Below are 26,821 nucleotides of genomic sequence, written 5' to 3' on the forward strand. Positions count from 1 at the left end.
CGGGAGGGTGTGTGTGTGTGTGCGCGGTCATAGCCCAAGTGGGGGCTGTCACAGCCCAGGCGGGGGTGGGGTGCGGGTGGGGCGCAAAGCCCAGGTGGGGGCGGACACAGCCCAGGCAGGGGTGGGGTGGAGTCGGGATGGGGGCGGGCACAGCCCAGGCAGGGGTGGGGCCAGGGGACGGGATGGGGGCGGGCACAGCCCAGGCAGGGGTGGGGTGGGGTCGGGTTAGGGGCGGGCACAGCCCAGGCAGGGGTGGGGTCGGGGGGCGGGGTGGGGGCGGGCACAGCCCAGGCGGGGGGTGGGGTCGGGGGACGGGATGGGGGCGGGCACAGCCCAGGCGGGGGGGGTGGGGTCGGGATGGGGGCGGGCACAGCCCAGGCAGGGGGGGGGGGTGGGGTCGAGGGGCGGGGTGGGGGCGAGCACAGCCCAGGCAGGGGGGGCGGGGTGGGGTCGGGGGGACGGGATGGGGGCGGGCACAGCCCAGGCGGGGGGTGGGGGTGGGGTCGGGGAGCGGGTTGGGGGCGGGCACAGCCCAGGCGGGGGGGGGTGGGGTCGGGGGGACGGGATGGGGGCGGGCACAGCCCAGGCGGGGGCGTGGGGTGGGGTGGGGTCGGGGAGCGGGTTGGGGGCGGGCACAGCCCAGGCGGGGGGGGTGGGGTCGGGATGGGGGCGGGCATTGCCCAGGCGGGCGGGGGTTGGGGGGCGGGTTGGGGGCGGGCACAGCCCGGGGGGGTGGGGTCGGGATGGGGGCGGGCACAGCCAGGCGGGGGGGGGGTGGGGTTGGGCACAGCCCAGGCGGTGGGGGGTGGGGTCGGGGGGCGGGTTGGGGGCGGGCACAGCTCAGGCGGGCAGGGTTGGGGGCGGGCACTGCCCAGGCGGCGGGGCGGGGTGGGGTCGGGGGGCGGGCACAGCCCAGGCGGGGGTGGTGTGGGGTGGGGTCGGGGGGCGGGATGGGGGCGGGCACAGCCCAGGCGGGGGTGGGGTGCGGGGAGTCGGGGGGCGGGTTGGAAGCGGGCACAGCCCAGGCGGGGAGGGGTCGGGATGGGGGCCGCCCCGCCCAGGTGGGAGCGGCCGGGGCCGGCCAGGCGCGGGGCCGGCCCACCGACCCCGACCCCGACCCCGCGGCGCTCGCCTCGGGCTTCCCACGCGCGGGGTCCGGGCCTGCGCAGCTGGGGAAGGCGACCGGGGCCCCCGGCGGCTCCCTCACGGCGGGCCCTCCTCCTCAGCCCCGGCCGTCCGGAGGCCCGTCGGTCGGCCGGGCCGGGCGGCGCCCCGGGGAGGAGCCCGCGGGCGCCGCGCGGGGCCGCGCCCGCCAGGTGAGCGCGCGTGCGCAGTCGGGCCGTAAACAAGCCCGCCCCGTGGCCCGGGGCCCGCCTCGGCGGGGCCGGCTCGCGGGGGGGCGGGGCCGGGAGGAAGGGGCGGGGCCGAGCCGGCGCCGGCCGCGGCGCCTGCGCGGTGGGCGCGATCCGGGCACTTAGGGCAGGATGAACGCGGCTTTCCAAGATGGCGACGGAGGGAGGAGGGAAGGAGATGAACGAGATTAAGACCCAGTTCACCACCCGGGAAGGTCTGTACAAGCTGCTACCGCACTCGGAGTACAGCCGGCCCAACCGGGTGCCCTTCAACTCGCAGGGATCCAACCCTGTCCGCGTCTCCTTCGTAAACCTCAACGACCAGTCTGGCAACGGAGACCGCCTCTGCTTCAATGTGGGCCGGGAGCTCTACTTCTATATCTACAAGGGGGTCCGCAAGGTACCGACCCGGCGTCCCCGGGGCCCGCCGGCCGCGCGGGCGGAGGCTGGGGGCAGGGCGGGGACGGCGGGGCTCCGGGGCGCGCGCGGCCGCGGCCGCCTCCCCGCCGGCAGGGTCGGTCCCGGAGTCCCCGGAAGCGGTGGGGTGGCCGGCCGCCTCGCCGCCGCCTCTGCCCGCCCGCCCGCCGCCAGCGAGGGAGTGCGTGCCCGGGAGAGACAGCTCCGGGGGCCGAGGGGGGTCCTGGGGCCGGGAGGCGGGAGGCGGAGGACCCTCGGCGGAGGTGGGCCGTCCGGGCTGCGGTCCCCGGCGGGCGGGCGGGCCGGCGGGCGGGCGCCGAGGGCCGCGGGCCGCGCTCGGGAGGCTCGCGCGGAGCTACGCCGGGCGAGCGTGCCCGGATCCGTCTCGCCCAACAAGTCGGGGTGCGTCCCCGACGGCGAGGGACGCGTGTGCGCCCTCGGAGCTGCGCGGACGGGGCGGGCGGCTTAGCCGGCATCCTGCGGGGAAGGCCGCCGTGCTCTCCTCTCCCTCTCTCCCTCGTTCCTTGGCGGTGTAGAACTCGGCTCTGAGAACCGTTGACTTCCGACAGGGTGGTCTTTGACTTTTGGCAGATTGAGGAAATTGGGGGACCCCCCCCCCTTCCCCGCCCCTGCCCTGGGCCGAGGACCGGCGACGGGAGGTGATGTTAAAGGAACCAGTCCTACATAGGACAGAGCGAACCTTCCCCAGGAGTAGTGTACCCAGGCCCGGCACCACGGTTTGGCGTGGTGACCGGACGAGGGCAAGCAGGGGACAGTAGTCGTATGGCAACGTCTCGGGTTTGTTCCCTTCTGATGAGTGTTTTGTTTATTTCCAGTGAGGGTACGACGGTGTGTGTTGTGGCACGCTGTGGGGCATTTTTGAAGATAAGTGGCTGGATTGTTTCTCCTCCTTTGGGATTGAGAAACTGGAGTAGTATATATAGAGGCTGAAGTTTTTGTGCCACTCCCAACTTCATTCCTAACTTAGTTTTTAAGGTTTTATTTTTATTTAAAAAGAGACTGTTATCGTGCACTACTGTAGTGAGTTGCAGTTGGCGATACATACTAAGAAACGAGCTTTACACCACGGAAACGCTCCGTAGATGTAAGACGTGGTTAAAAGCATCAAGAATAACTGCCAGAAAGGGAGCTGTCATCTTGACACCCATGCTCTTGAGTGCAAAGATCAGTTTCCCCCCCTGTGGAAATAAGTTTAGAATGGTGTTATTAAAATTTATGCTTAGAATCAGGTGTGGTCGTTCAGCCTGTAATCTCAGCACTTGGGAGGCAGAAGCAGGCGATGGCAAGTTTGAGGCCAGCCTGGGCTACATACATAGCAAGACACTTTGTCAGTAAAAAATAAGAGCAAGCCTTTCCCCCACTCCCGGTGATGGGAATCAAACCTAGGGCTTCTGGCATGCTGGGCAAGTGCTCCACCACTGAACTACACCTCTTCATTTCAAAAGTATTCTCCTGGCCAACATCCTCTGGTTCTGGTAGCCCACGTTTGCATAGTAAAATCAGGTCATTTGTGCCAGGCACAGAGGGCTCACATCTATAATCCTAGCTACTCAGGAGGTTGAGGTCTGAGGATGGCAGCCCAGGCAGGAGAGTCGGTGAGACCCTTATCTCCACTTACCACCAAAAAAGCTGCAAGTGGAGTTGTACCTCAAGTGATAGAGCACTAGCTTTGAGCAAAAAGCTCAGGGGTAGCACCTAGGCCCTGAGTTCAAGCCCTAGGACTGGCACATCAAACAATAAATAAACCCCCAATGGTTCATTTAGTTGGAAGTATCTTTATAGTCATGTTCTCTTCCAGTGGGACACTAGGGACACTACTCACTGAAAGGTAAAATTAAGAGAGCATTTCAGAGGCTTAGCGCTGGTGGATCATACATGTAATCCTAGCTACTCAGGAGGCTGAGATCTGAGGATTGCGGTTCAAAGCCCAGGCATAAAAATCTGGGACTCTTACCTCCAATGAACCACCAGAAAACGGGAAGTGGTGCTGTTGGCTCAAAGTGGTAGAGTGCTAGCCCCATGAGTTCAAACCCCATGGATGACAAAAACAAATCAATAAAAAGTCTGTTAAAGGCAAATCTAAGATACAAAAATTTGTTTTACCTGCATAATTTGAGTGTTGTTGTTGTTGTTTTTGTTGTTGCTTGAACTCAGGGCTTTGGCACTGTCCCTGAACTTTTTCACTCAAGGCTAGCGCTCTACCACTGAGCCAACAGCACCACTTCCCGTTTTCTGGTGGTTCATTGGCGATAAGAGTCTCATGGACTCTGGTTGGCTTTGAACTAAGTAGCTAGAATTACACGTATGACCAGCTGATGTCCAGGTTATCCTACTTCTAAAAGACCTTTAAGAAGTGGAAGCCATTTAATTTGGGGCCAAAAAGTAGCAGGTATATATATATTTTTTGGGGGGGGGTGCAGGTATATTTTAGTAGTTCATGTCTTTTTAAAACAAAGATATTTTTTGTAAGCATTAAATTTAGCTTTCTTAAAATTGTCATGTTGTGGTGTATGCCTGTAATCTTAGCATTTGGGAGGTAGAGGCAGGGGGATTGAGTTTGAGGCCGAGTTGGAAGGGTTTTATAGTGAGATCCTGTGTCAAAAAACAAAGGGCTGAGGGAGTAGCTCAGTGGTACCTCTAGCAGAAGTCTGGGTTCAATCCCAAGCACTGAACAGAAAGAACAGTTGGGAAATGGTGTAGCAGGAGATAATGAAGTAATGGAAAAAAACAAATGCCACAGACTTTTCTTGATTGTTTTTTGGTTGGTTGTGGGGCTTGGACTCAGGCCCTGGGCACTGTCCGTGAGCTTTTTTCCTCAAGACTAGTGCTCGACCTCTTTGAGCCACATCGCCACTTGCCACAACTTCTTTTTATGTACTTGTGTGAAACCATATTATTTATGAGATCCAGGTATAAGCAAACAACTCCCCCCCCCCCCCCCGGCCCCGTTGTTACTAGGGTTTGAACTCAAGCCTTTGAGCTTGCTAGGCAGGTCTCTTATTTTGTTTTTGTCTGGGCTGGCCTGGACCTCGATTGTCCTCTTTACACTTCCGTCATTGCTGGGATTACAGGTGTGCATCACCATGACTTAGTCAGAATAACTTAACATCCTCAACATTTAAACCAAAGGGCCTTGTTGCACTCCATTTAAGACTCCAGGCCACAAATGTACTGCTCAGATAGGGTGTTTTTTTTTTTTTTTTTTTTTTTGGGTGGTTGTTGGGCCTGGGCACTGTCCTTTAGCTCTTCAGCTCAAGGCTAGCGCTTTTACCACTTGAGCCACAGCACCACTTCTCATCTTCTGGTGGTTCATTGGAGATGAGAGTCTCACGGACTTTCCTGTCTGGGCTGGTTTTTGAACTGTGATCCTCAGATCTCAGCCTCCTGAGTAGCTAGGATTACAGGCATGAGCCAAGGGCATCCAGCTTTGGATATGATAATGAAATGATTCTTACTATAGGGGGGAAGTATATTTAGATGGTTCTAAGACCTTATCAACTTCCAAGGTTATATGTTCTGTGCTCAATATTTTTTAGGAAAATAAATTCATCTTTTGGGGGGGTATGTTAATGTTTTGGGTTAATTACTTGGATGGGGTCAGGTATTAGAGAAAGCAAGTTGAAGTGTTGTGATTTTCTTTTTCTTTTTTTTGGCCAGTCCTGGGCCTTGAACTCAGGGCCTGAGCACTGGCCCTGGCTTCTTTTTTTTTTTTTGCTCAAGGCTAGCACTCTGCCACTTGAGCCACAGTGCCACTTCTGGCCGTTTTCTGTATATGTGGTGCTGAGGAATCAAACCAGTGCCTCATGTATACAAGGCAAGCACTCTTGCCACTAGGCCGTATTCCCAGCCCCCAGTGTTGTGATTTTCTAAGTCCTTATGTAGAAAAGCTTTATATTTACCATGCTGAGATGAAACTGTGGTCAGGAGTCAATTGATGATAACTACCATCTAAGATATTTTTAGAGCCCAAGCTTTAGAGAATGGTAGACAATGGGTTGACTTAGGAGAGAGTGAATATTTTTGTTGTGAGAAATGTTCTGTTTCTATCAGAAACTGCAGGACTACCTGTTGGTGACTTCAGAGGAATATGTGCTTTGCGTGGAGGGTGAACTAGAATAAAGGATTTTCCCCACAGACTGGATTTAAATATTGTTGTGTTTGCACTGTTCTCTTCATTTGTAATTCTCATACCTCCCCACTCATTTATAATTTAGAAAGAGGCTTAGACGCCTAGAACTTTTTATATCATATGTACTTTGAGATATATTTCTATCATTTATTCATTCAGACCTGAGCTGTCCTTGAATCCACTATCTTCCTGCCTCAGCTTCCTGAGTTCTGGAATTACAGGTATGCACTAGCATATCCACTTACTTAGAGAAATCTTGTACTTAGTAGTGCACACATGCTATTTTTGAATGATAGGAAACCCATGTTTCTTTTTCCATCAAAAGCTACTTATTGATTTCTGAAATCTCAAAAAGATTTAGTCATTCGACTTTAGAATCCTATATCCTGAGTAGAAAGCTCCTTAATTATCATTTAAAGTAGGACATACCTTGCTTCCCTTGACCTCTAAGAGGAGACCGGTGATGGGATTTTGAAAGATCCTGTGGGTGGATATGAAAAGCAGTGAGAACCATTCAGAGTATGTCAGTGAACTCTATGAGCTATCCACGAGTGTCCTTCTGTTACCGAGTGTTTGTGCAACATGTCTACCAAATAATACTGTTCTAGATGCTTGAGATAGACAGTCTCTGTCCTCAAGAAACTTGTCACTGCTTACTGAGTTTATCTAGTGACTTAAGTGGTACTGTGTTCAGTAGACAGCCCGAGTAAGAATTTTAAAAAATGGGTTAGTTGTTACAGACTGGTTTGGTTCTGTGGCTAGAGAAACTTACATAGGAAGATTGTGTGTATATATGTGTGTGTGTGTGTGTGTGTGTGTGTGTGTCAGTGTCACAAGGCCTGGGTGCTGGCCCTGAGCTCTTCACCTCAGGCCCAGCACTCTACCACTTGAGCCACAGCGCCACTTATAGTTTTCTAGTGTATAATTGGAGATAAGAGTCTCACAGACTTTCCTGCCTGGGCTGGCTTTGAACTATGGTCTTTAGACTTCAGCCTCCTGAGTAGCTAGGATTATAGGCATGAAACACTAGTGCCTGATCACTTAGCATCTTTTAATAATAGAGTGTAAAGTGTGTCTTGCTTAAAAAGACCAACTTGTTCAAGTATCTCGAGGATTTGTTATAAACAACATCTTGCTATCTCTTAAGGATGATTTAAATGTGGATTATGATATACTTCCTATTGTTGAAGGCCTTGAACTCTTGTTTTGCCTGCCCCCCCCCCCCCCCCCCGCTCATTGCTGGTGTTGAACTCTTGTTTTGCCTGCCCCCCCCCCATTGTTGGTGTTCTATCACTTTTTTTGGGGGGCCAGTCCTGGGCCTTGGACTCAGGGCCTGAGCACTGTCCCTGGCTTCTTCCCGCTCAAGGCTAGCACTCTGCCACTTGAGCCACAGCGCCGCTTCTGGCCGTTTTCTGTATATGTGGTGCTGGGGAATCGAACCTAGGGCCTCGTGTATCCGAGGCAGGCACTCTTGCCACTAGGCTATATCCTATCCTATCCTATCACTTGATGATCTACACCTCCAAGTCCAGCTTTTAGCTGGTTAATTGGAGATAAGAGTCCCCGGAATTGGTCTGTCCAGGCTGACTTTTGAGTGGCAATCCTCAGATCTCAGCCTTGAGTATCTAGGATTATAGGTGTGAACACCAGCTCCCAGCAGTATCAAGTTATTCATGGTAAAGGTGAAGAAGTTTTTCTGGGCCTTGAAGGAGAATAATATTGGGTAGGGTTTCAGGCAAGATTAAGTACAGTGGTGGTATGGGCATACGCTAGGTTGGGTTTCAAATAAGTAGTTTTGCCTGAAATAATTTATACAAGTCTTTTTTTTTTTTTTTTTTTTTTTACCAGTCCTGGGGCTTTTGAACTGAGTGCCTGGGCACTGTCTGAGCATCTTTGTCAATGTTAGCACTCTACCACTTGAGCCATAGCACCACTTATAGCTTTTTCTGAGTAGGTTATCAGAAGTAAGAGAGACTTTCACAGACTTTGCTGCCCTGGCTTGCTTCAAACCACAAGCCTTAGATCTCAGCCTCCTGAGTAGCTAGGATTACAGGTGTGAGTCACTGGCGCCCAGCTATAAGTCATATTTTTGTAAACTTTAATTAAAATTTATTTATTTTTGTTCTGATACTGGAGCTTGAACTCAGGGTGTTGGACTCTGATTTCTCATGCAGTACTGGGGCTCTACCATGTGAGCCATACTTCTAGCTTTTTGCTGGTAATTGGAGATAAGAGTCTCATGGACCTTTCTGCTTGGGCTGTTTTTTTGTTTGTTTTGATACTGGATACTGGGGCTTGAACTCAAGGCCTGGCTTCTGTCCTTAACTTTTTTGCTCAAGGCTAGTGCTCTTCCACTTGAGCTACAGCTCCATTTCCAGCTTTTGGGTGGCTTAATTGGAGATGAGTATCACAGACTTTCCTGTCCCACTTAGCTTTGAACTGTAATTCTCAGAGTGTAGCCTGAACTAGTCTTACAGGGATGAGCTGCTGGAACCTGGCTTTGAGCTGATTTTGAATCTCAGTCCTCTGATCTCGTTCTCCTGAGTTGCTAGGATTACAGGCATCAGAGATTTTATAAGAAAAGAGTTTTTGGTGCTTTTGTTGTTGTTATTTTTCCATTACTGGGGGTTGAACTTAGGGTCTTTTGCTTGCTTAGCAGGCATTCAATTGCTGAGCCATGCCAGCCCTAATTTATGGTTTTTGCATTTAAGAAGTGTTGAGTAGCAGGGAATATTTTAACATTCTAAGTTAATCACTGTATAGATTATCCCACTGACCTGTGTTTTCTTTTAGTTGATTTACAGGCAGCTCACTCCTGTGTGCTTTTCTTCCTCTGCCACAGCCAAACTGGTTTAGGTTCTCTTCTCTGTATTTACTTTGCTCTCCACTTGAGAGGGCCTGTCTGCCTGAATGCTTCATTTAATAAGTACTTGGGCATTCTTTGTATGAAAAGTGATATACGGAACTAGGGTAAATCAAGGAAGTGTGGGACCTAGGCCCTGTCTTCTGAGGACTATTACTGAACAAGGAGACATGATGGTCCTACTTTCATTCACTCTACGTTGTTTGTGGGAAGGAATCTCGCAGTCCAGTGGAATAATAAACTTATACATTTAGCAAACTCTTTTTCTTTTTTGGGGGGCCAGTCCTGGGGCTTGAACTCAGGGCACTGTTCCTGAGTTTCTTTTGCTCAAGCACTCTACCACTTGAACCACAGTATCACTTTCAGCTGTTTATGTGGTACTGAGGAATTGAACCTAGGGCTTCATGCATGCTAGGCTAGTACTCTACCACTAATCCACATTCTCAGCCTCAACTTACTCTTATTAGACCTGTGGAGTAAGACAGTCCTTGACCTCGTGTTTCCATTCCTGGGGAAGCTCCTGAAAAGCATTCACAAAGGAACCTAGCCTGCTGGTGTTGCATGCAGTTTGTGAGAGGATACTGCCTGGTCTTTGACAGCTGATACTCTTTATTTTCTCCTCAAAATAGTCCTTTGGGCTAGTAGTCCATTGCTAGTTCCTTCTTGCTGTTTAGATCCCAGCTTCAATTTTATCCTTCAGAGAGGAGAAGCTATTGATCACCTTCAGTAATATCATGTAATCTAACACAGTTCTTACTATAGTTTTAGGCTGTTACAGGCTACTATAACAAAATACCATGGACTGGTATGCTTGGTAGCTTATAGACAACAGAAATTTATTTCTCACAATTCTAGATACCAGAGTGTCCAAACTCAACAGATGAAGTGTTTGGTGGGGACTACTTGCTTGCTGTGCCCATGTGGTAGAGGGGTGAGGCAACTCTCTGGGTCCTCTATTTATTTATTATTTATTTATTCATTCATGTTCATTCATTCTTTCATTTGCTAGTCATTTGGCTTGGACTCAGGACCTGAGCACTGTCCCTGGCTTCTTTTTGCCCAAGGCTGGCACTCTACCTACTTGAGCCACTTCCAGCTTTTTCTGTGTATGTGGTACTGAGGAATCGAACCCAGGGCTTCATGCATGCTAGGCAAGTAGTCTACCACTAAGCCATATTTGCAGCCCTGGGGTCTCTTTTTTATAAGAATACTAATCTCATTTAGAGGACTGTACACTCATAATCCAATTACCCCAAGTTCTGCCTCTTCATGTCATTGGTGGTTAGATTTTAGCATAGAAAGCTGTTTTGCTGTTTTTTGTTTTTGTTGTTGTTCTGGTACTAGGGCTTGAACTCAGGGCCTGACTCTGTCCCTTAGCTATTTCACTTCAAGGTTAGCACTCAACACTGAGCCAGTTTCACTTAAGCCTTTTCGGTGGTTAATTGGAGGTGAGTCTCATGGATTTTCCTGCCTTGGCTGGCTTTGAACCTTGATCCTCAGATCTTGGCCTCCTTAGTAGCTAAGATTAGGTGTGAGTTGGCTCAGCAGTTGAATTTTTATTTTTTATTTTTATTTTTATTTATTTATTTATTTTTGGCCAGTCCTGGGCCTTGGACTCAGGGCCTGAGCACTGTTCCTGGCTTCTTTTTGCTCAAGGCTAACACTCTGCCACTTGAGCCACAGCGCCACTTCTGGCCATTTTCTGTATATGTGGTGCTGGGGAATTGAACCCAGGGCCTCATGTATACGAGGCAAGCACTCTTGCCACTAGGCCATATCCCCAGCCCCAGCAGTTGAATTTTTAGATCACAGCACTGATAACTTTCAAGTTTACTTATGTGTTTAGTGTTAGCTCTAACACTGACTGTCCACAGTCCTCATTGAATATAGGGTGTGGCAAGGCTTTTCTCTCTTCTTCTTCTTCACTGTATTCCCGGGGTAGCTCTTAGCACATGCTTGGCACATTACTGTTGAATGAATGTATGCTATTTGCCTTTATTTGTATACTGTCTATTATTGGTGAGAATTGTGACTTCAGTGTATAAAACATTTCTGTGGGTCACCTTGTTGAGCTCTGTGAGCTCTCTGTAGGGTGAGGCTGCCATTATTGTTGTTACTCCTATTTTACAGATGACTAATTAGACTCAGGAATGTGAAAAATTGGTAGGATTAGTAGGTAGTACCCAAGACCTGTGACTTTCCAGTGTTGGTTTCTGATTTTTTTTCTTCTTCTGGTGATAAGATTTAAACTCAGGGCCTCTTACATTTGAGCCGCTTCCTCAGCCTGTTTTGCTTTTCTTTCAGACAGTTTCTCAGGGCCAGGCCAACCTTGCTTGGGTTTTCCTAGATTTTTAGCCTGGGCTGGCCTTGAACCATGATCTTCTTGATCTCCGACTCCTGAATATCTGGGATTATAGGCATGAGCCACTATGCCCATCCCATATGTTACTCTTTTATATGATAACCTTGAGCACATTGGTTAACCTCAAAGAGCTACAGTTTCATTTGTGTACATAATGATGAGAATATTTGTTCTGTTCACTTTCTTGATTAAATATTATGTGAAAGTTCCATAAAAATGGCAAAGTAGTCTACCAGTGTAAAAAATTCTTTTGGTTATGGAAGAATATACCAAAGGCTTGGAACTGACTCATTTCATTATGCCTCACTAGTGACTTTTTTTTTTTTTTTTTGGCCAGTCCTGGGCCTTGGACTCAGGGCCTGAGCACTGTCCCTGGCTTCTTCCCGCTCAAGGCTAGCACTCTGCCACTTGAGCCCCAGCGCCGCTTCTGGCCGTTTTCTGTATATGTGGTGCTGGGGAATCGAACCTAGGGCCTCGTGTATCCGAGGCAGGCACTCTTGCCACTAGGCTATATCCCCAGCCCACTAGTGACTTTTTTTTTGGTAGTAAAGCGTGAACTCAGCTTGAGTGCTGTCCCTGAGCTCCTTCTTTCAAGGCAGCTCTACCACCTTTTTTTTGTCAGTTCTAGGGATTGTACTCAGGGCCTAGGTCCTGTCTCTGAGCTTTTGCTCACAGGACTGGTGTGCTACCAGTTTGAGCCACAGTACCACCTCCAGTTGTCTGGTGGTTCATTGGAGATAAGAGTCTCATGGACTTTCCTGCCTGGGCTGGCTTCGAACCTGGATCCTCAGAGCTCAGGTCCTGAATAGCTAGGCTTAGAGGCATGAGTCACCGGCACCGGGTGACTTGCTGATTCTTTACTGTTTTCTTTCACCTGAGCCCTTCTAGGAGCATGAGAGAGGCTGGGTTAAGAAGGAGAAAGTAGTAGGCCCTGGTGGCTTATGCCTGTAATCCTGGCTACTCAGGAGACTGAAACCTAAGGATTGTGATTTGAAGCCAACACTCGCAGGAAAGTCCATGAGACTCTTCAATTAACCATCAAAAAGCCAAAAATAGAAATGTAGCTCAAGCTGGGAGTTGGTGGCTCACATCTTTAATCCTAGCTACTCAGGAGGCTGAGATTTGAGGATCACTGTTCAAAGCCAGCCTGGGGCAGGAAAGTATGTGAAACTCTTATCTCCATTGAACCACCAGAAAACCGGAAATGCTGTGGCTCAAAGTGGTAGAGCTAGTCTTGAGCTGAAGAGCTCAGACAGTGCCCAGGCCCAGAGTTCAAGCCTCCCAACCGAGCAACCAAAAAAGCGAGAAAAGAAAAAAAAAAGTAGCTCAAATGGTAGAATGCTAGCCTTGAGTGATAAAGCTAAGTGAGAACCATGAGGCCCCAAGTTCAAGCCCCAGCCTCAGCACCAAAATAAATTTTAAAAAGAATGGTAAAGTAGAGGCACCTGGCTATCTTTTTATTTTTGTTCTATTTTTATTTTTTTTCCAGTCCTGGGGCTTGAACTCAGGGCCTGAGCTCTGTCCCTGGCTTCCTTTTTGCTAGCACTCTACCACTTGAGTCGCGGCACCACTTCAGCCTTTTCTGTGTATGTGGTGCTGAGGAATCGAACCCAGGGCTTGAAGATGCATGCTAGGCGAGCACTCTAAGCCATATTCCCATCCCCTCTTTTTATTTTTTAAACTTCTTTTTCTTTTCTTTTTGGCTGCCTGGAGCTTGAACTTCTTATGCCTTCTCGACAGGTGCTCTTCCAGTTGGCCCTGCTTGCCACCCCAGCCCTTCTTGTTTCAGCTTTTGGGGTAGGGTTTCATGTTTGCTCATGCCTGGCCTGGATCTGCTTCCCAAGGAACGGGACGACACACACGTGTCATCATGCCCAGGTTCTCTTGGGCATGCTGTAGAGGGATGCTTGTGAGTTTTTTCCTCAAGCTGGCTTGGTTCTAAAATCTCCTGATTGCTTCTTCCCAAGTGCTGGGATTACAGGTATGAACTACCACATGTGGTTTATTTTTTACTAACATGTGCTTCAGTTAGGAATAGGCAACAGATCAAAGTACTAGTAGAATGTAGACAGTGTTTCAAAGGACTAGGAGAACCTTGGACCTTCACCAATGCAAGTCACAGGTTTTCATGTCACATTATGTGATTGTGTGGCATATATTTCAAATACCATTTACATTCTTCATGACTTTGAAGTCACTTTTATCATCTCTTTTGTGAAGAGCTGTCTTCCCTGCCTCAGAAGCCCCTCCCCGACTCATGTATTCTACACCAGCGTGCTCCCCACCCCAGTACACATCATCTTTGCTCTTGTAAACATATTTCCCAGATCTTGAAAATGGGAAGACTGGGGGAAAGCAAAGGAAGGGGTGATACTGCCCCCCCCCAAAAAAGAAAAAGGCAGTGTACTCATTACCTGACTTATGAAATGGTAACCCCTTAATAATAACAAAATTATATTTTAAAAACACATTGGCTAGGCACTGGTGGCTCACACCTGTAATCCTAGCTACTCAAGGAGGCTGAGATCTGAGGATTGAAGTTTAAAAGTGAGCCCTATGCAGGAAAGTTCATGAGACTCTTACCTCCAATTAACCACTCAAAAAACAAAAGTGATGCTGTAGATCAAAGTGGTAGAGTACTGACCTTGAGCGAAAGAGCTCAGGGACAGCACCCAGGCTCTGAGTTCAAGTCCCAGGACTGGTACTAAAAAGAAAGTAGGAAGACTGTTTCTGTCCTCCTACCTAGTTAGTCTCTTCAAGTCCTTTGCCTCTGGCAGCTACTGCTCCATTTCTCAGCAGCGCTGTAGAGCAAGGCTCCTCTAGTTGGCTGGATTGTCTTGGCCATCCAGTGTGAGCTGTAGGCCAGCACCTGGGAGTATCACCTGGGGGCTTGGTGAAGTGCAGACTGTTGGCATCCTCCACACACACGGAAGTGAAGTCTGCAGAGCGGGAAGATCCCTTAAGTGGTGCACACTGAAGTTGGAGTGGCAGCAGTCTTCACTTGTTCTCTAGTTACTTGATTGTGCCTTAAACTTAACCTAGCAAGTTACTGTTCCCTCTTGACATCAGTTTTACATGTGCAATTCAATGATTTTTAGGAAAACTTCTAAGCTGTACAACTGTCACCATCTAGCTTTAGGACATGAGGCATTGATTTTGTGTGTGTGTGCTCGCACACGCGCGTGCATGCACGCATGTGCCAGTACTGGGACTTGAACTGTGGGCCTTGAGCTCTCACTTGGCTTTTTCTCTCAAGACTGGTACTCTGCCATTTGAGCCACCCCTCTACTTCTGGCTTTTTGCTGGCTAAATCTCTCAGCTTTGTCTGCCTTCTGATTTCAAACCACAATCCTCAGATTTCAGCCTCTTGAGTGCAGTTATGAACCACTGGTGCCCAGCTTGTGTTGAGTGTCTTGAATGCCTAAAGCTAGCTTTGTTTGGAACTTCTGTATTTCTTATTCTGGAGTCCTGGGGGGGAAAAAAGTCTCTACTGTCCTTTCCAGAGGATAAGTTTTTTTTTTTAAATTCATTTATTTATTAAACAAATTTTTTTGACAAGGTGTTGTGCAAAAGAGGTATAGTTACATAGTAGGGCAGTATGTACATTTCTTTTGTTTTTTTTTGTTTTGGCCAGTCCTGGGGCTTGGACTCAGGGCTTGAGCACTGTCCCTGGCTTCTTTGTGCTCAAGGCTAGCACTCTGCCACTTGAGCCACAGCGCCACTTCTGGCCATTTTCTGTGTATGTGGTGCTGGGGAATGGAACCCAGGGCCTCATGTATGTGAGGCAGGCACTCTTGCCAGTAGGCCATATCCCCAGCCCCTACGTACATTTCTTGTGTTATCTTACACCGTGTTTTTCTTTCCCTTCGGAAAATGGTTTTGCTGCTGTCCCTGGTCACTTCTTTCTTCTCAGAGGAATTGCGCCATTCCTTTCATTGCTTCCTCATCTGGATTCTGGCCTAGGTGTGCATTTGGTTAGCAAGACTGAGGACATTATTATTAAAAATGAGTGGAAGTTGTTCTCAGCTTTTTCTTTGATTTGCCGGCAGTTGGGGGTCAGAGGTGGAGCTGGAGAGGCCTGCTGGAGTGCTAACTGCTGCGATGCCTGTTCCTCCTAAGACCAGGCTTTTGGCCATTTACTTTTCCTGGTAGCCATGTGGAGCCTTTGCCTGTAGACTCGTGGCATCTTTCCCTCTCCTCCTCAGGGGTCTCCTGATTTCCTGGCTCCCTCTGCTCACTGCTGACCCCAGTCCCTGCCTCCACTCTGGCCACGCCATGGTCGTAGCTGGTGCTGGCACGGTGGCCACCCTATGGACTCATCTCTCCTGCACTTTCCCACAGTGACACTACAGCCCTCGCAGCTGAAGCAGTTTCTGCTCCCAAATCTGAATTCAGCTGGAGCTAGCCTTCTGCTCCTCTGTGAGCATGGCTCCCATTGCTGTAATCTCCATGGTCTGGTCACACATCTTTGTGCCACCAAGTCAGCCAGACACCACCATTCAGCCTCTCAGCAAGACTGGACATCATTAGTCATCTTTTCTTCACTAGAATGTTTCTTGTGGTAACAGTTGATCTTGCCACCTTTCCGGCTCATGTCATTGTGGTCATCCACTGTTGCACCACCTCTGCTAATTCACCCTCCCCCCTTCCTCCTCCCCCCTCCCCCTCCCCCTCCTTTCCCCCTCCCCCTCCTCCTCCCCCTCCCACTCCTTCCTCCTCCTCCTCCTCCTCCTCCTCCTCCTCCTCCTCTCCTCCTCCTCCTCCTCCTCCTCCTCCTCCTCCTCCTCCTCCTCCTCCTCCTCCTCCATCATCTTTGTGGGGCTTGGTGCTGTCCCTGAGCTCTTTTGCTCAAGGCTAGTGCTTTACCACTTTGAGCCACAGCCTCCACGTCTGGTTTTCTGGTGGTTAATTAGAGGCGAGAGTATCACACACTTTCCTTCCCAGGCTGGCTTTGAACCTTGATCCTCAGATCTTAGCCTCCTGAGTAGCTAGAATTACAGGTGTGAGCCACTGGGACCAGGCCTCTGTCTACTTGTTTAACTCTTGGGTTTCCTTACGACTCTATCCTGATACCTTTTCTCATTGTCATTATAAGTCTCTGTTGCATCTGAAGTTATGTTTCCCTTTTGTTCCTCAAATTATTTATGCCAGTTCTCCTCCCTCCCCCAGGAAAAGATACTCCTTACAATAATTTAAACCAGTGGGTATTTATTTTTCTGAGAGCACAAATCAGTTAGGGCAACTAAAACTTAAACTACACATGCTCCAGCAAAGCTCTGTCTCAGTCACTGTCATCTCTGGATTTGCTCCGGTTAGTAACTGTTGCTGGTTCTTTCTGTGGCCGTGTCTGGCTTGGCACTGTGGCTTGCCTCCTCCTGTGCAGTATTGTGTGACCTGCTCTAGAGTTCCTACTGCTGCTGGGCTGTCACCAGCTCTGTCAACCCTTCCTATTCAAATATTTTACAAAACAGAATTAGATTTTTTTCAAGGAAGCAGCTATTATTTTGTGTGTGCCAATCCTGGGGCTTGAACTCAGGGCCTTGGCACTGTCTCTGAGCCTGTTTGCTTAAGACTGTCACACTACCACCTGAGCCACAGCTCCACTTCCGACTTTTTTGGTAGTTTATTGGAGAGAAGAGTCTCATGGACTTTTCTGCCCAGGCTTTCACTATCCTCCGATCTCAGCCTCCTGACTAGCATCTGGCTAGCAGCTATTGTTTCTTTTTGTTTTGCTTGTATATTATCTTTATTCTTTTTCCATTTTCTTTAAGTTCAGTCTGCTCTTTCTGTAGTTTCCTGTGTCAAAACATAATTGTTTGCCCCTTTTTAGTGATATTTGAGGTTCTAGAATAATCTTTACTTATTTTGGTATCTAAATATTTTGTTTCCATTTTATTCCCCCTTTAGCGCTTCAGTTTAGCTTTCATTAGCATACATTAGCTTTATAAGGGGAAATTTTACCGTGACATTTCCACACAGGTCTGCAGCGTATCCTAATCAGTTCCCCTCTGTCACTCATCCTTACCTCCCCACTTCTTCCTAGTACAATTTCAAGAGCGTTCATTGTTCTATTGTCATACTTGCCTCATCCACTCTTGTTAGCCCCCCGTTCTCGCTTGCTAATATCTACCTCTTTAACTCTTGAATGTCTGATAGGCTTTTTTTTTCCCAGTCCTGGAGCTTGCCTCAGGGTCTGAGCACTGTCCCTGGCTTCTTTTTGCTCAAGGCTAGCACTCTGCCACTTGAGCCACAGCACCACTTGTGGCCGCTTTCTACATATGTGGTGCTGAGGAATCGAACCCAGGGCTTCATGTATATGAGGTGAGCACTCTACCACCAGGCCATATTTCCAGCCCCAGAAATTTTAATTTCTGTGGGCAAATTTATTAGGCTTTTCTGTTGTGGTTACAGATTTTGGGCCATGTGAAAGTCTCCTTTACTTATTTATATGGGGCTTGAACTGGGTGCTGTCCCTGAGTTTTCTTTTTTGCCCAAGACTGGCACTGTACCACTTGAGCCAAAGCTCGATTTATGGCTTTGGGTGGTTCATTAAAGGTAAGAGTCATGGAATTTTCCACATGAACTGGCTTGGAACTGCAGTCCTCAGATCTTAGCTTCCTGAATAGCTTGCATTCCCGTGTGAGCCACTGGTGCCCCTCTTTCTCTTAGCTTTTTGCTCAAAGCTAGTGCTCTGCCACTTTAGCCACAGCTCCACTTCCAGCTTTATGGTAGTTAATTGGAGCTAAGAGTCTCACTGACTTTCCCATCCTGGCTGGCTTCAAACTATGATCCTCACTCAGATTGGCTTCCTGAGCAGCTAGGATTACAGGTTGAGTCACTGGTGCTTAGCTAGGAGATGGTTTCTTTCTGGCATTTCTCATCTGCTGAAATGCTCGCTGCCACTGAAACACAAGTAAAGCTGGGTGCCCGTGGCTCACACCTGTAATCCTGAGGATCACAGTTCAAAACCAGCCTGGGCAGGAAAGTCCGTGAGACTCTTACCTCCAATGAACCACCAGAAAACCTGTAGTGGCGCTGTGGCTCAAGTGGTAGAGCGCTAGCCTTGAGCTGAAGAGCTCGGGGACAGCACCCAGGTCCCATGACTGACAAAAGAAAAGAAAAGAAACATGAGTAATAGAGTAGTTGTAAAAATGATGATTTGGCAGTTGAAAATGGATTATCACCTGTTTGTGCTGCTTCATCCCTGTTTGTGTATTTGTTTGATGTAATACATAGTATGTTTGCTTTCATGATGAATTTTTTACTCTTTATCAAGACATGTATTTTTCTGTGGCTGTACTGGGCTCTGACGTGCTTTTAAAGTGTCTCCACTGCTTCATGATAGGAATACATCTGAGGAATGCATCATTAGGTTTCTATGATCATCACTGTGGCTCTGAGGTCAGGAGGCCCGAGTCTTGGGGGACTGCTACTGTGTAGATGCTGCTGGGCAGGGCACTAACGTTCACTGAAATGGTATATTTTTAGTGGAATTTTAGGCCATTTTCTTCTACTTAAAAGTTACAAAATAATATGTAATTATTGACAGATATACAAAACAGTTGCCCTTTTAATAACTGAATTTCAGCCATGCTCTGGTGGCTCACGCCTGTAATCCTAACTACTCAGGAGGCTGAGATCTGAGGATTCTGTTTCAAAGCCAGCCTGGGCAGGAAAGTCTCTTAACCTCCCGCTAACCACCAACAACTAGAAGTGGAGCTGTGGCTCACAGTAGTGCTCTACCACTTGAGCTTGTGTGTGTGTGTAATTGTGTGTGATTGGAGATAAGAATCTCAGATTTTCTTTTTGCCCAAGCTAGCTTTGAACTTCAATCCTCAAATCTCAGTCTGCTGAGTATCTAGAATTACAGACATGAAATACTGGTGCTCTGCTATTGCAGGACACACAGAAGATTGCACACAGAGATAGTCCATATTTATCACATCTGTATACTTTGTATCTTAGAGGCCTTAGGGGACACCAGTGTAATACAGGCTACTCAGGAGACTGAGACCTGAGGATCAGGCTGGAGAGACTTGCCTTTCTGCATTCTGTATACCAGGTCTACTGAACTGTGTTTTGGAATTAGCTGCTATTGAGTTACTAGGTCTATACCAGATGCATTTCAGTACCTCAAAAATCACTTTAAATCTGATAGGAAAACAAGTCAGAAATGTCTGAATAAGGGCTGGAGGCTTGGCTCAAGCAGTAGAGCACCTTCCTATTAAGCTCAAAGTCCTGAGTTCAAACTCTGGTACTGAAAAAAAAAAGTCGAGAGTGGCTATTGCTGTTGTGACCCATGAGAGTTATTCTGTCACCCCAAAATTTAGAGTAGTTGAGATAAGCCATACATAACTAATGACTCACAGCACATGTGCTAAATTGAGCAATGGCTGCAGTGATAAACTATTGTGGAACTTCAGATAAAGAATTCACAGCTTTTCCTCATGGTAGCGTCTAGATGGAGCAACTTTCTGTTAGCCTCACTGGTTTCAGGATGCTCTGCAGAGATCTGGCTGGGTAAACAACTAATTGAATTACAGAATCCAAACTGAATACTTTGGTCACTAATTTTAGTGGCTGATCTTTGTTTATTTTCTTTTGATCTTTAATAAATGAGCAAAATGAATTCTCTTCTAGCTCTCTTGGTTCCTCTTTGACAACACAGCAATAGAGTGGGTTTGAAATGGTTTTGATATAAAATTTCTAGTACTAATAAATTTGCTTTTGTTTGTTTGTTTGCCAGCCCTGAGGCTTGGACTCAGGGCCTGGCCACTGTCCCTGAACCTCTTCGTCCTCAAGGCTAGCACTCTACCTCTTGAGCCACAGCACCACTTCTGGCCTTTTCTGTGTATGTGGTGCTGAGGAATCGAACCCAGGGCTTCACACATGTTAGGCAAGCACTCTACCACTAAGCCACCTTCCCTCTCCCTTGAAGTTTTTTTTTTTTTGCCGTCCTGGGCCTTGGACTCAGGGCCTGAGCACTGTCCCTGGCTTCTTTTTGCTCAAGGCTAGCACTCTGCCACCTGAGCCACAGCGCCCCTTCTGGCCGTTTTCCATGTATGTGGTGCTGGAGAATCGAACCGAGAGCTTCATGTGTAGGAGGCAAGCGCTCTTGCCACTAGGCCATATTCCCAGCCCCTCCCTTGAAGTTTTGTATTACATATTCTGTGTTTGCATTCCAGCTGATGTTGGATTTTGAAAAAAGCATGGCAGCTTTGTATGGTTAAAAGCACTTGTTGTGCTGGGCACTGGTGGCTCACACCTGTCATCCTAGCTACTCAAGAGGCTGAGATCTGAGGATCACAGTTCAAAGCCGGCCCAGGTAGGAAAGTCCATAAGACTCTTATCTCCATTTAACTACCAGAAAGCTGAAAAAATGGAGCTGTGGTTCAAGTAGTAGTGTCAGCCTTGAGTGAAAAAATTAATGAACAGCACCCAAGACCTGTGTTCAAGTCCCATCCTGGTACAAAAATAAATACAAATAAAAACACTGTGAAGCCTTGAGCAGATTACTGCCCCTCCCTAGGCCTCAGTTTTTCTGTAAATAAGAAAGTGGAAGTGGCAGGATTCTGTAGGGCCACTGCACAATTGGGGATTTCTGATATTTCCCACTTAGTAGATCATTGCTTGTATTATTCAGCAACTTCAATTGGAAAAATGTTAAAAAAAATCATTAATGTACTCTGCCAAGTATGATAAGCACAAGGATTGTCTAAAGGTCAGAAAATCACTATAGTAGTTTCCAGCATCATAGGACTACTCCCTGCTTTATAATGACCTTTACTTCACCAGCATTGTCTTAGTACTTTTAGAAGGGCAGCCCTTTTGGAGAACTTACAGAAATTTTCTTAAGAGTTTAAAATGAATAGCTTTTGAACAAACACATAAAAGCATTTTGCCTTTTGTTCTATTTGAGATGTTAGTATTGCTTTTGGAATAGGATTTCATATCTATACATATTTAACAGAAGGGTTTAATAAAATAGGTCATTTGAATATGATAGCATAAAGTGATGAGATCTGGCATTAGAATGTGTGCAAATTAAATTTATATAATGTTTATTCATAGTTTCTTTTTAACGAAGAGATCGGGTATTGCATCAGGCTTAATGAAGCACTAGGATAGCTATCTGTAGTGATTCACCTTGTGATGAAGAGATTGACCCTGTAGAATACCATAGAAGAAATAGACAGGCTGGTTTTCTCATTGCGTATTAATATCATATATTTATACATATAATTGTCATAAGGGATCCCATAAAGATGTTTTGTTAAAATTTTGTACCAAATAAAAAAACGAGAGGTGGAAATGATGTTAAAGTTTAGCAGCTTATTAAGTTGTATATGTGTGTATGTGTGCACACCAGTACTAGGACTTGAACTCAGGGCCACAGCACAATCCTTTAGCTTTTCACTCAAGGCTGGCACTCTACCACTTGAACCACAGCTTCCTTTCCAGCTTTTTGCTGGTTAAGTAGAGATTAGAGTCTCACGGATCTTTCTGCCCTCCCTGGTGGCTGTTGTTACTGCTGCTTCTTTTGTGCCAGTACTTGGGCTTGAACAGAGGGACCGAGTGCTGTCCCTTAGCTTCTTTGCTCAAGGCTGACAGACTATCAGTTGAGCCACATCTCCACTTGGAGTTTTTGTAGTTAAGTGGAGATGAGAGTCTCATGAACTTTTCTGCCTAGGCTGGCTTCAGAGTGCAGCCTCGTGAGTATCTAGGATCAAAGGCCTGAGCCAGTGGTACCCAGCTTTGAGCTCATTTTCCAGGAAATGACTCTGAAGCTAGGAATAGTGGCAACGAGCCTATAATCTCACCACTGGAGGCTGGGGCAAGTGTTGGGAGGTGGAGACCAGCCTGGGCTCTTCAGGAAGACCCTGTTCCCCCGTGCCGCCCCACCCCCCAAGAGCTTGTAGGTTAAAAGAGAAAGATGGGTGTCTTTTTTAAGTGGCAGGTGGCCTTGGGGGAGCTGACATGTGATGATGGCAGAAGCTTATTCCTTTAGCAGATACTTGGCTGACAGTACTGTGCCGGGGGGAAGATGCTGCCCGGCAACTCCAAAGCGTGCTTCCAGAGGAGGAGTCCCTGTTGGCCTGCGCGAGCACGCCATTTCAGAGAGGACCACAATCAACTTGTCACCCAGCCCATGTTGTATATTGTGCGACCATGCATCTCTTTCCACTTGGGGATGGCACAGAGGTCAGGGTCCTGACATCTGACTACTCACTACCAGCCCGTGTTCTCTCAGGCTCAAGTCTGGCTCACGCTCCTCCCACGTCCCCTCCATCTGATCTTAACAGTCTTGCTGGGAGCTGCTAAGCATGCAGATCACCTCGGCGCTCCTGGTGAGGCTACCATTCCTCAGAAGCTGCCAGTGGGTTTCTTGCCAGGGGCTTGTCTTGAGAAAGTGGATGGGTCTGGAATGCCAGGCAACTGGGCTGTCTGTACTAAAGTGTACCAGAATGAAGGCAGGACAGAAACAGAGGAGAGCTACTGTCTTGTTTTGGAAAAGTATATTGGAAGTGTAGCATGCTGAAACGGGGCTTCTGTTACTGTTGTCTGTCCAGGAAATTTAGGACAAAAAGAATTATACTTGGTTTCTCTTATTTCTATTTCTTTGAAGATACTACTGATTGATGAGAATTTTCAAAGCCTTTAAGATAAGCATTAAGTCCTTCTGCATTCAGAAAAGGAACTAACTTTTCTCCAGTGTCTCCTAAGAGCCAGGCATTATACTGGGGACTTTACACCTGTTATTCCATTTTAATAAGACAATCCCAGGAGATATTGCCTTGAGAAGGTTGATCTGGAATCTAGGCCAAACTGGACAAAGCTGGTGTGTTTGATTCCCACTTTGGCGAGCACAGGAACCTAGAGTCACACAGCGATAGAATTTTAGAACTAGGTGCTACCTCTGAGTTCATCCTGTCTGGTTGCTGCTGCAGCAGTGTGGCACCGGAGTGGGCTTTGAGCTGCCTGTCTTTCCCACTTGGTTCCTTTTGACAGCTGCTGCTGTTTGCCAATCTCTGACATGGGAGCCACAGGACTAATTACCACACAGGCAACACGAGGCAAAAAAACAGTGATGTGTTAAGGTGCTTTGTAAGCTGGGCGTCAGTGGCTCACACCTGTAATACTAGCTATTCAGGAGGCTGAGATCTGAGGATCGCAGTTCAAAGCCAGCCCAAGCAGAAAAGTCCATAAGACTGTTACCTCCAATAAACCACTCAGAGAACTGGAGGTGGCCCTGTGGCTCTCAAGTGGTAGAGTGCTAGCCTTGAGCTCAGTGACAGGGCCCAGGCCCAGAGTTCAAGCCCCACAGCTGACCTCCCTCCCCCCAAAGAAGGTGTTTTGTAAACCATAAGGTGCCGTACCAATACTTGCCTTTTTTTTTTTGGCCAGTCCTGGGGCTTGGACTCAGGGCCTGAGCACTGCCCCTGGCTTCTTTTTGCTCAAGACTAGCACTCTACCACTTGAGCCACAGTGCCACTTTTGTTTTTTTTTTTTATATATGTGGTGCTGGGGAATCGAACCCAGGGCTTCATGTATACAAGGCGAGCGCTTTACCACTAGGCCATATTTCTAGCCCAATACTTGGCTTTTCATAGATGAGTACTCAAAAAGGCGGTTGTTAGTTAGCGTTTAGGTCAGCAAAATATTCTATACTTGTATATATCTATTGGTCGGTCATCCATCTACACACACACAGTTTGTCTCATCTCTTTTCATTGACTGGTTCCTTTCTGTGACAGCGGTTTGGTGAGACCTTCCGTATGATAGGCCCCACTGGTAAGACACAGTGGTGAAATGCATTGAAGCTGCGAAATTGTGACATTATTTTTCCTACTGGGGTAAAGTGTGCAAAGCTTGACTTCTAACATCCCTCATGTTCATTAAGGGACAGATACTACATTGTGTGTGTGTATGTGTGTAGAATATACATACTTAAATAGGCATTTAGCTCTTTACATAGTGTTAAGGTAATTGTGCAGGTGTTTTGGATATAACTATTGATCTAAAGAGAGAAAGATGACTTTGTTTCACAAGATTAACCCAGTTTTATTTCTCCTTTAAGGGTAGGTTGGTTGGACTGTCAAATTGGCATGTGTGCAGGGCCCCACAGCTCATTGTTACTTAAGTGTAGGTAGTGAAGACGTTTGAAAGTCACCATGTGGTATTTTTGTCACTAGACCCAGTTATTTAGCCCAGCTCTGCGTGGTCAGTGGCTCCTTACTCCTGTGACTTGGAAAGCCGCCCTACTTCTTCACTTTCAACCCTAGGCCACCAGCTGTGGAATAATTCCAAGCCCCTTCTCAACCCCCAGGAAAATTGTAGAACAGTCTTATTTTTACAGTAAAATGTGAACCCATTTGTGGGGAGGATACTGTGATGTGAGTATTTCTGCCCATCTCTGCCTGGCTGCAGGTGTCTTAGCATCACTGGCAAGTCTCTGAAGCCTGGACGCTTTCTCTGAGCTTCTTTTCTCAAGGCTAGCACTCTGCCACTTGAGCTTCAGCTCCATTTCCAGCTTTTTTGGTGTTTAATTGGAGACAAGAGTCTTACAGAATTTTCTGCATGGGCTGGCGTCAAACTGTGATCCTCAGATCTCAGCCTCCCGAGTAGCTAGGATTACAGGTGTGAGCCACAGGTGCCAGGCTTAGACAGGAGATGGTGTGGTGGATGCATAGCCAGCAGTGGTAAAGGTAAGACGTCCAAGGTGAGTTCCCTCTGGCTTTCGGCAGTTTGGTCTGAGGAGGGGCGGTCAAGGAGATGGAGTAACCCTCAGCAGAGAAGAGGGAGGAGGGGATCCAGCAACTCCTGACTCTGTCCCCATCCAAGTCACAGCACCAGATAGAAGGTTCGCCGGAAAGGAAACTTGCCACATGGTTCAGGCAGAAAGGAGTTTATTGGGGGGAAAACAAACTGCCAGCCTACATAAGATGGATATGTGGGGAGACAGAGGGGAAGAAAGAGGGAAAATGAAAAAGAGCAAGAGAGTAAGAGAGAAAAGGAAAGCGCTGTAGAACAATCTTTGTAATGTGGTTTCTTTTGGATTTCACTTTTTTTCTAAGAAGATGATCCTTTGTATCTCAGAGTAATCCTTGGATCATTTTTGGTCCCAATTTTGTCTGAGATGTGATCAAGAGGCATTATTATTATTGTTGTTGTTATTATTGCCAGTCCTGAGGCTTGAACTCAGGGCCTAGGTGCTGTCCTTAAGCCTCTTTGTACCCAAGGCTTGTGCTCTCTACCACTTGAGCCACAGCACCACTATGGCTTTTTCTGAGTAGTTTATCAGAGGTAAGAGTTTCACAGACTTCCCTGTCCTGACTGGCCTCAAGCCACAGTCCTCAGGTCTCAGCCTCCTGAGTAGCTAGGATTGCCCACACGAGCCACCTGCACCGAGCTCATCAAGAGGAATTGTAATAAATAAGACCTGGTTCTCTGTTAATCTTCAGAGAGGCATAATGGCAGCCTTGATGCCTCACAGGTACTTTTCTCTGAGTAATCATTCAGTCTGTCAGTGACGCACCAGCATCTTAACTGCCTTGTTGATTTAATTTTGTTTTGTTTTTGTTGCCAGTCCTGAGGGCTTGGAACTCAGGGCCTGAGCACTGTCCCTGGCTTCTTTTTGCTCAAGGCTAGCGCTCTACCTCTTGAGCCACAGTGCCACTTCAAGCCTTTTCTGTTTATGTGGTGAATTGCAGCCAGGCCTTCATGCATGCTAGGCAAGCACTCTACTGCTAAGCCACATTCTCAGCCCAACTGCCTTTTTGGTTTTAAAAAGAGGTGCACTCGGGGCTGGGAATATGGCCTAGTGCCAAGAGTGTTTGCCTTGTATACATGAAGCCCTGGGTTCGATTCCTCAGCTCCACATATATAGAAAAGGCCAGAAGTGGCGTTGTGGCTCAAGTGGTAGAGTGCTAGCCATGAGCAAAAAGAAGCCAAGGACAGTGCTCAGGACTGGCAAAAAAAAAAAAAAAAAGGTGCACTTGCAGGGTATATGGGATAGTTCAGCCATCAATATGGCCTCCCGTGATGGGCATTCTGAAGGATGGATTAAAGAATGTCACACTTAGGTAAGTAAGAGCAGGAAGAATTTGTGACATTTCTGCCAAGTGAGCAAAATTCTGTGTAGACACTGGTGATAGAGTTTTTCTGAGTACAAAGAGGAAGATAAGGACAGGCAGGCAGGCAGGCAGGCAGGCAGGCAGGCAGGCATGCATCAAAAGCACAGGTAGTGCCTTTGAAGTAATATGAGCAGGGCGGAACCAAGGCCCACACCTGGGAAGCCTTGGAGAGTCCAGCTGCCCTCCTTGCAGAGAGAGAGCCCCGGAGGTTTTGCATGCGAGACTAAGAATGTGAGGTAAGGTAACGTAGTAGAAGGTAACGTGGAGTTTCCTGACGATTAATCTAATAACTGTGCAGAAGGACTTGACGGAGGCAGGAATGGGTAGAAGGAGTCTGGGGCAGTAAGGGAGGCCAAGCTAGGGGTGGACTTGACTTGGGAAGGGCTAGGCCCTACAAGAGCCATGAATCTGTCATTTGGTCAGGGTGATGAGGTTGGGGCAGATGAAGCAAGCTCTGGTCTACATTGGGCATTTGATGGCTGTAGACTTACCAGAAAAATGACATTGTACATTGTACAAGGATGGAGGAGGAGAATAAAATGG

At 47.9% G+C, this 26,821-nt stretch overlaps 1 protein-coding gene across 8 annotated transcripts in view; it reads left to right on the forward strand.

The window, feature by feature from the left end:
- The first annotated feature begins 1,426 nt into the window (after nt 1–1,426).
- Nucleotides 1,427–26,821, forward strand: part of Wdr20 (WD repeat domain 20) — a 51,425-nt gene continuing 26,030 nt past the window's right edge. Inside the window, exon 1 of one of the 8 annotated variants that reach the window (XM_048362413.1) lies at nt 1,427–1,752. In XM_048362413.1, the coding sequence (XP_048218370.1) occupies nt 1,504–1,752 (249 nt within the window). In that variant the 5' untranslated portion in view covers nt 1,427–1,503. The remainder of the gene's footprint in view (nt 1,753–26,821) is intronic. The other 7 variants (XM_048362414.1, XM_048362416.1, XM_048362406.1 and 4 more) reach the window with 7 other exon arrangements.

Source organism: Perognathus longimembris, chromosome 14, assembly GCF_023159225.1.
Source record: "Perognathus longimembris pacificus isolate PPM17 chromosome 14, ASM2315922v1, whole genome shotgun sequence".
NCBI classification, from domain to species: domain Eukaryota; kingdom Metazoa; phylum Chordata; class Mammalia; order Rodentia; family Heteromyidae; genus Perognathus; species Perognathus longimembris.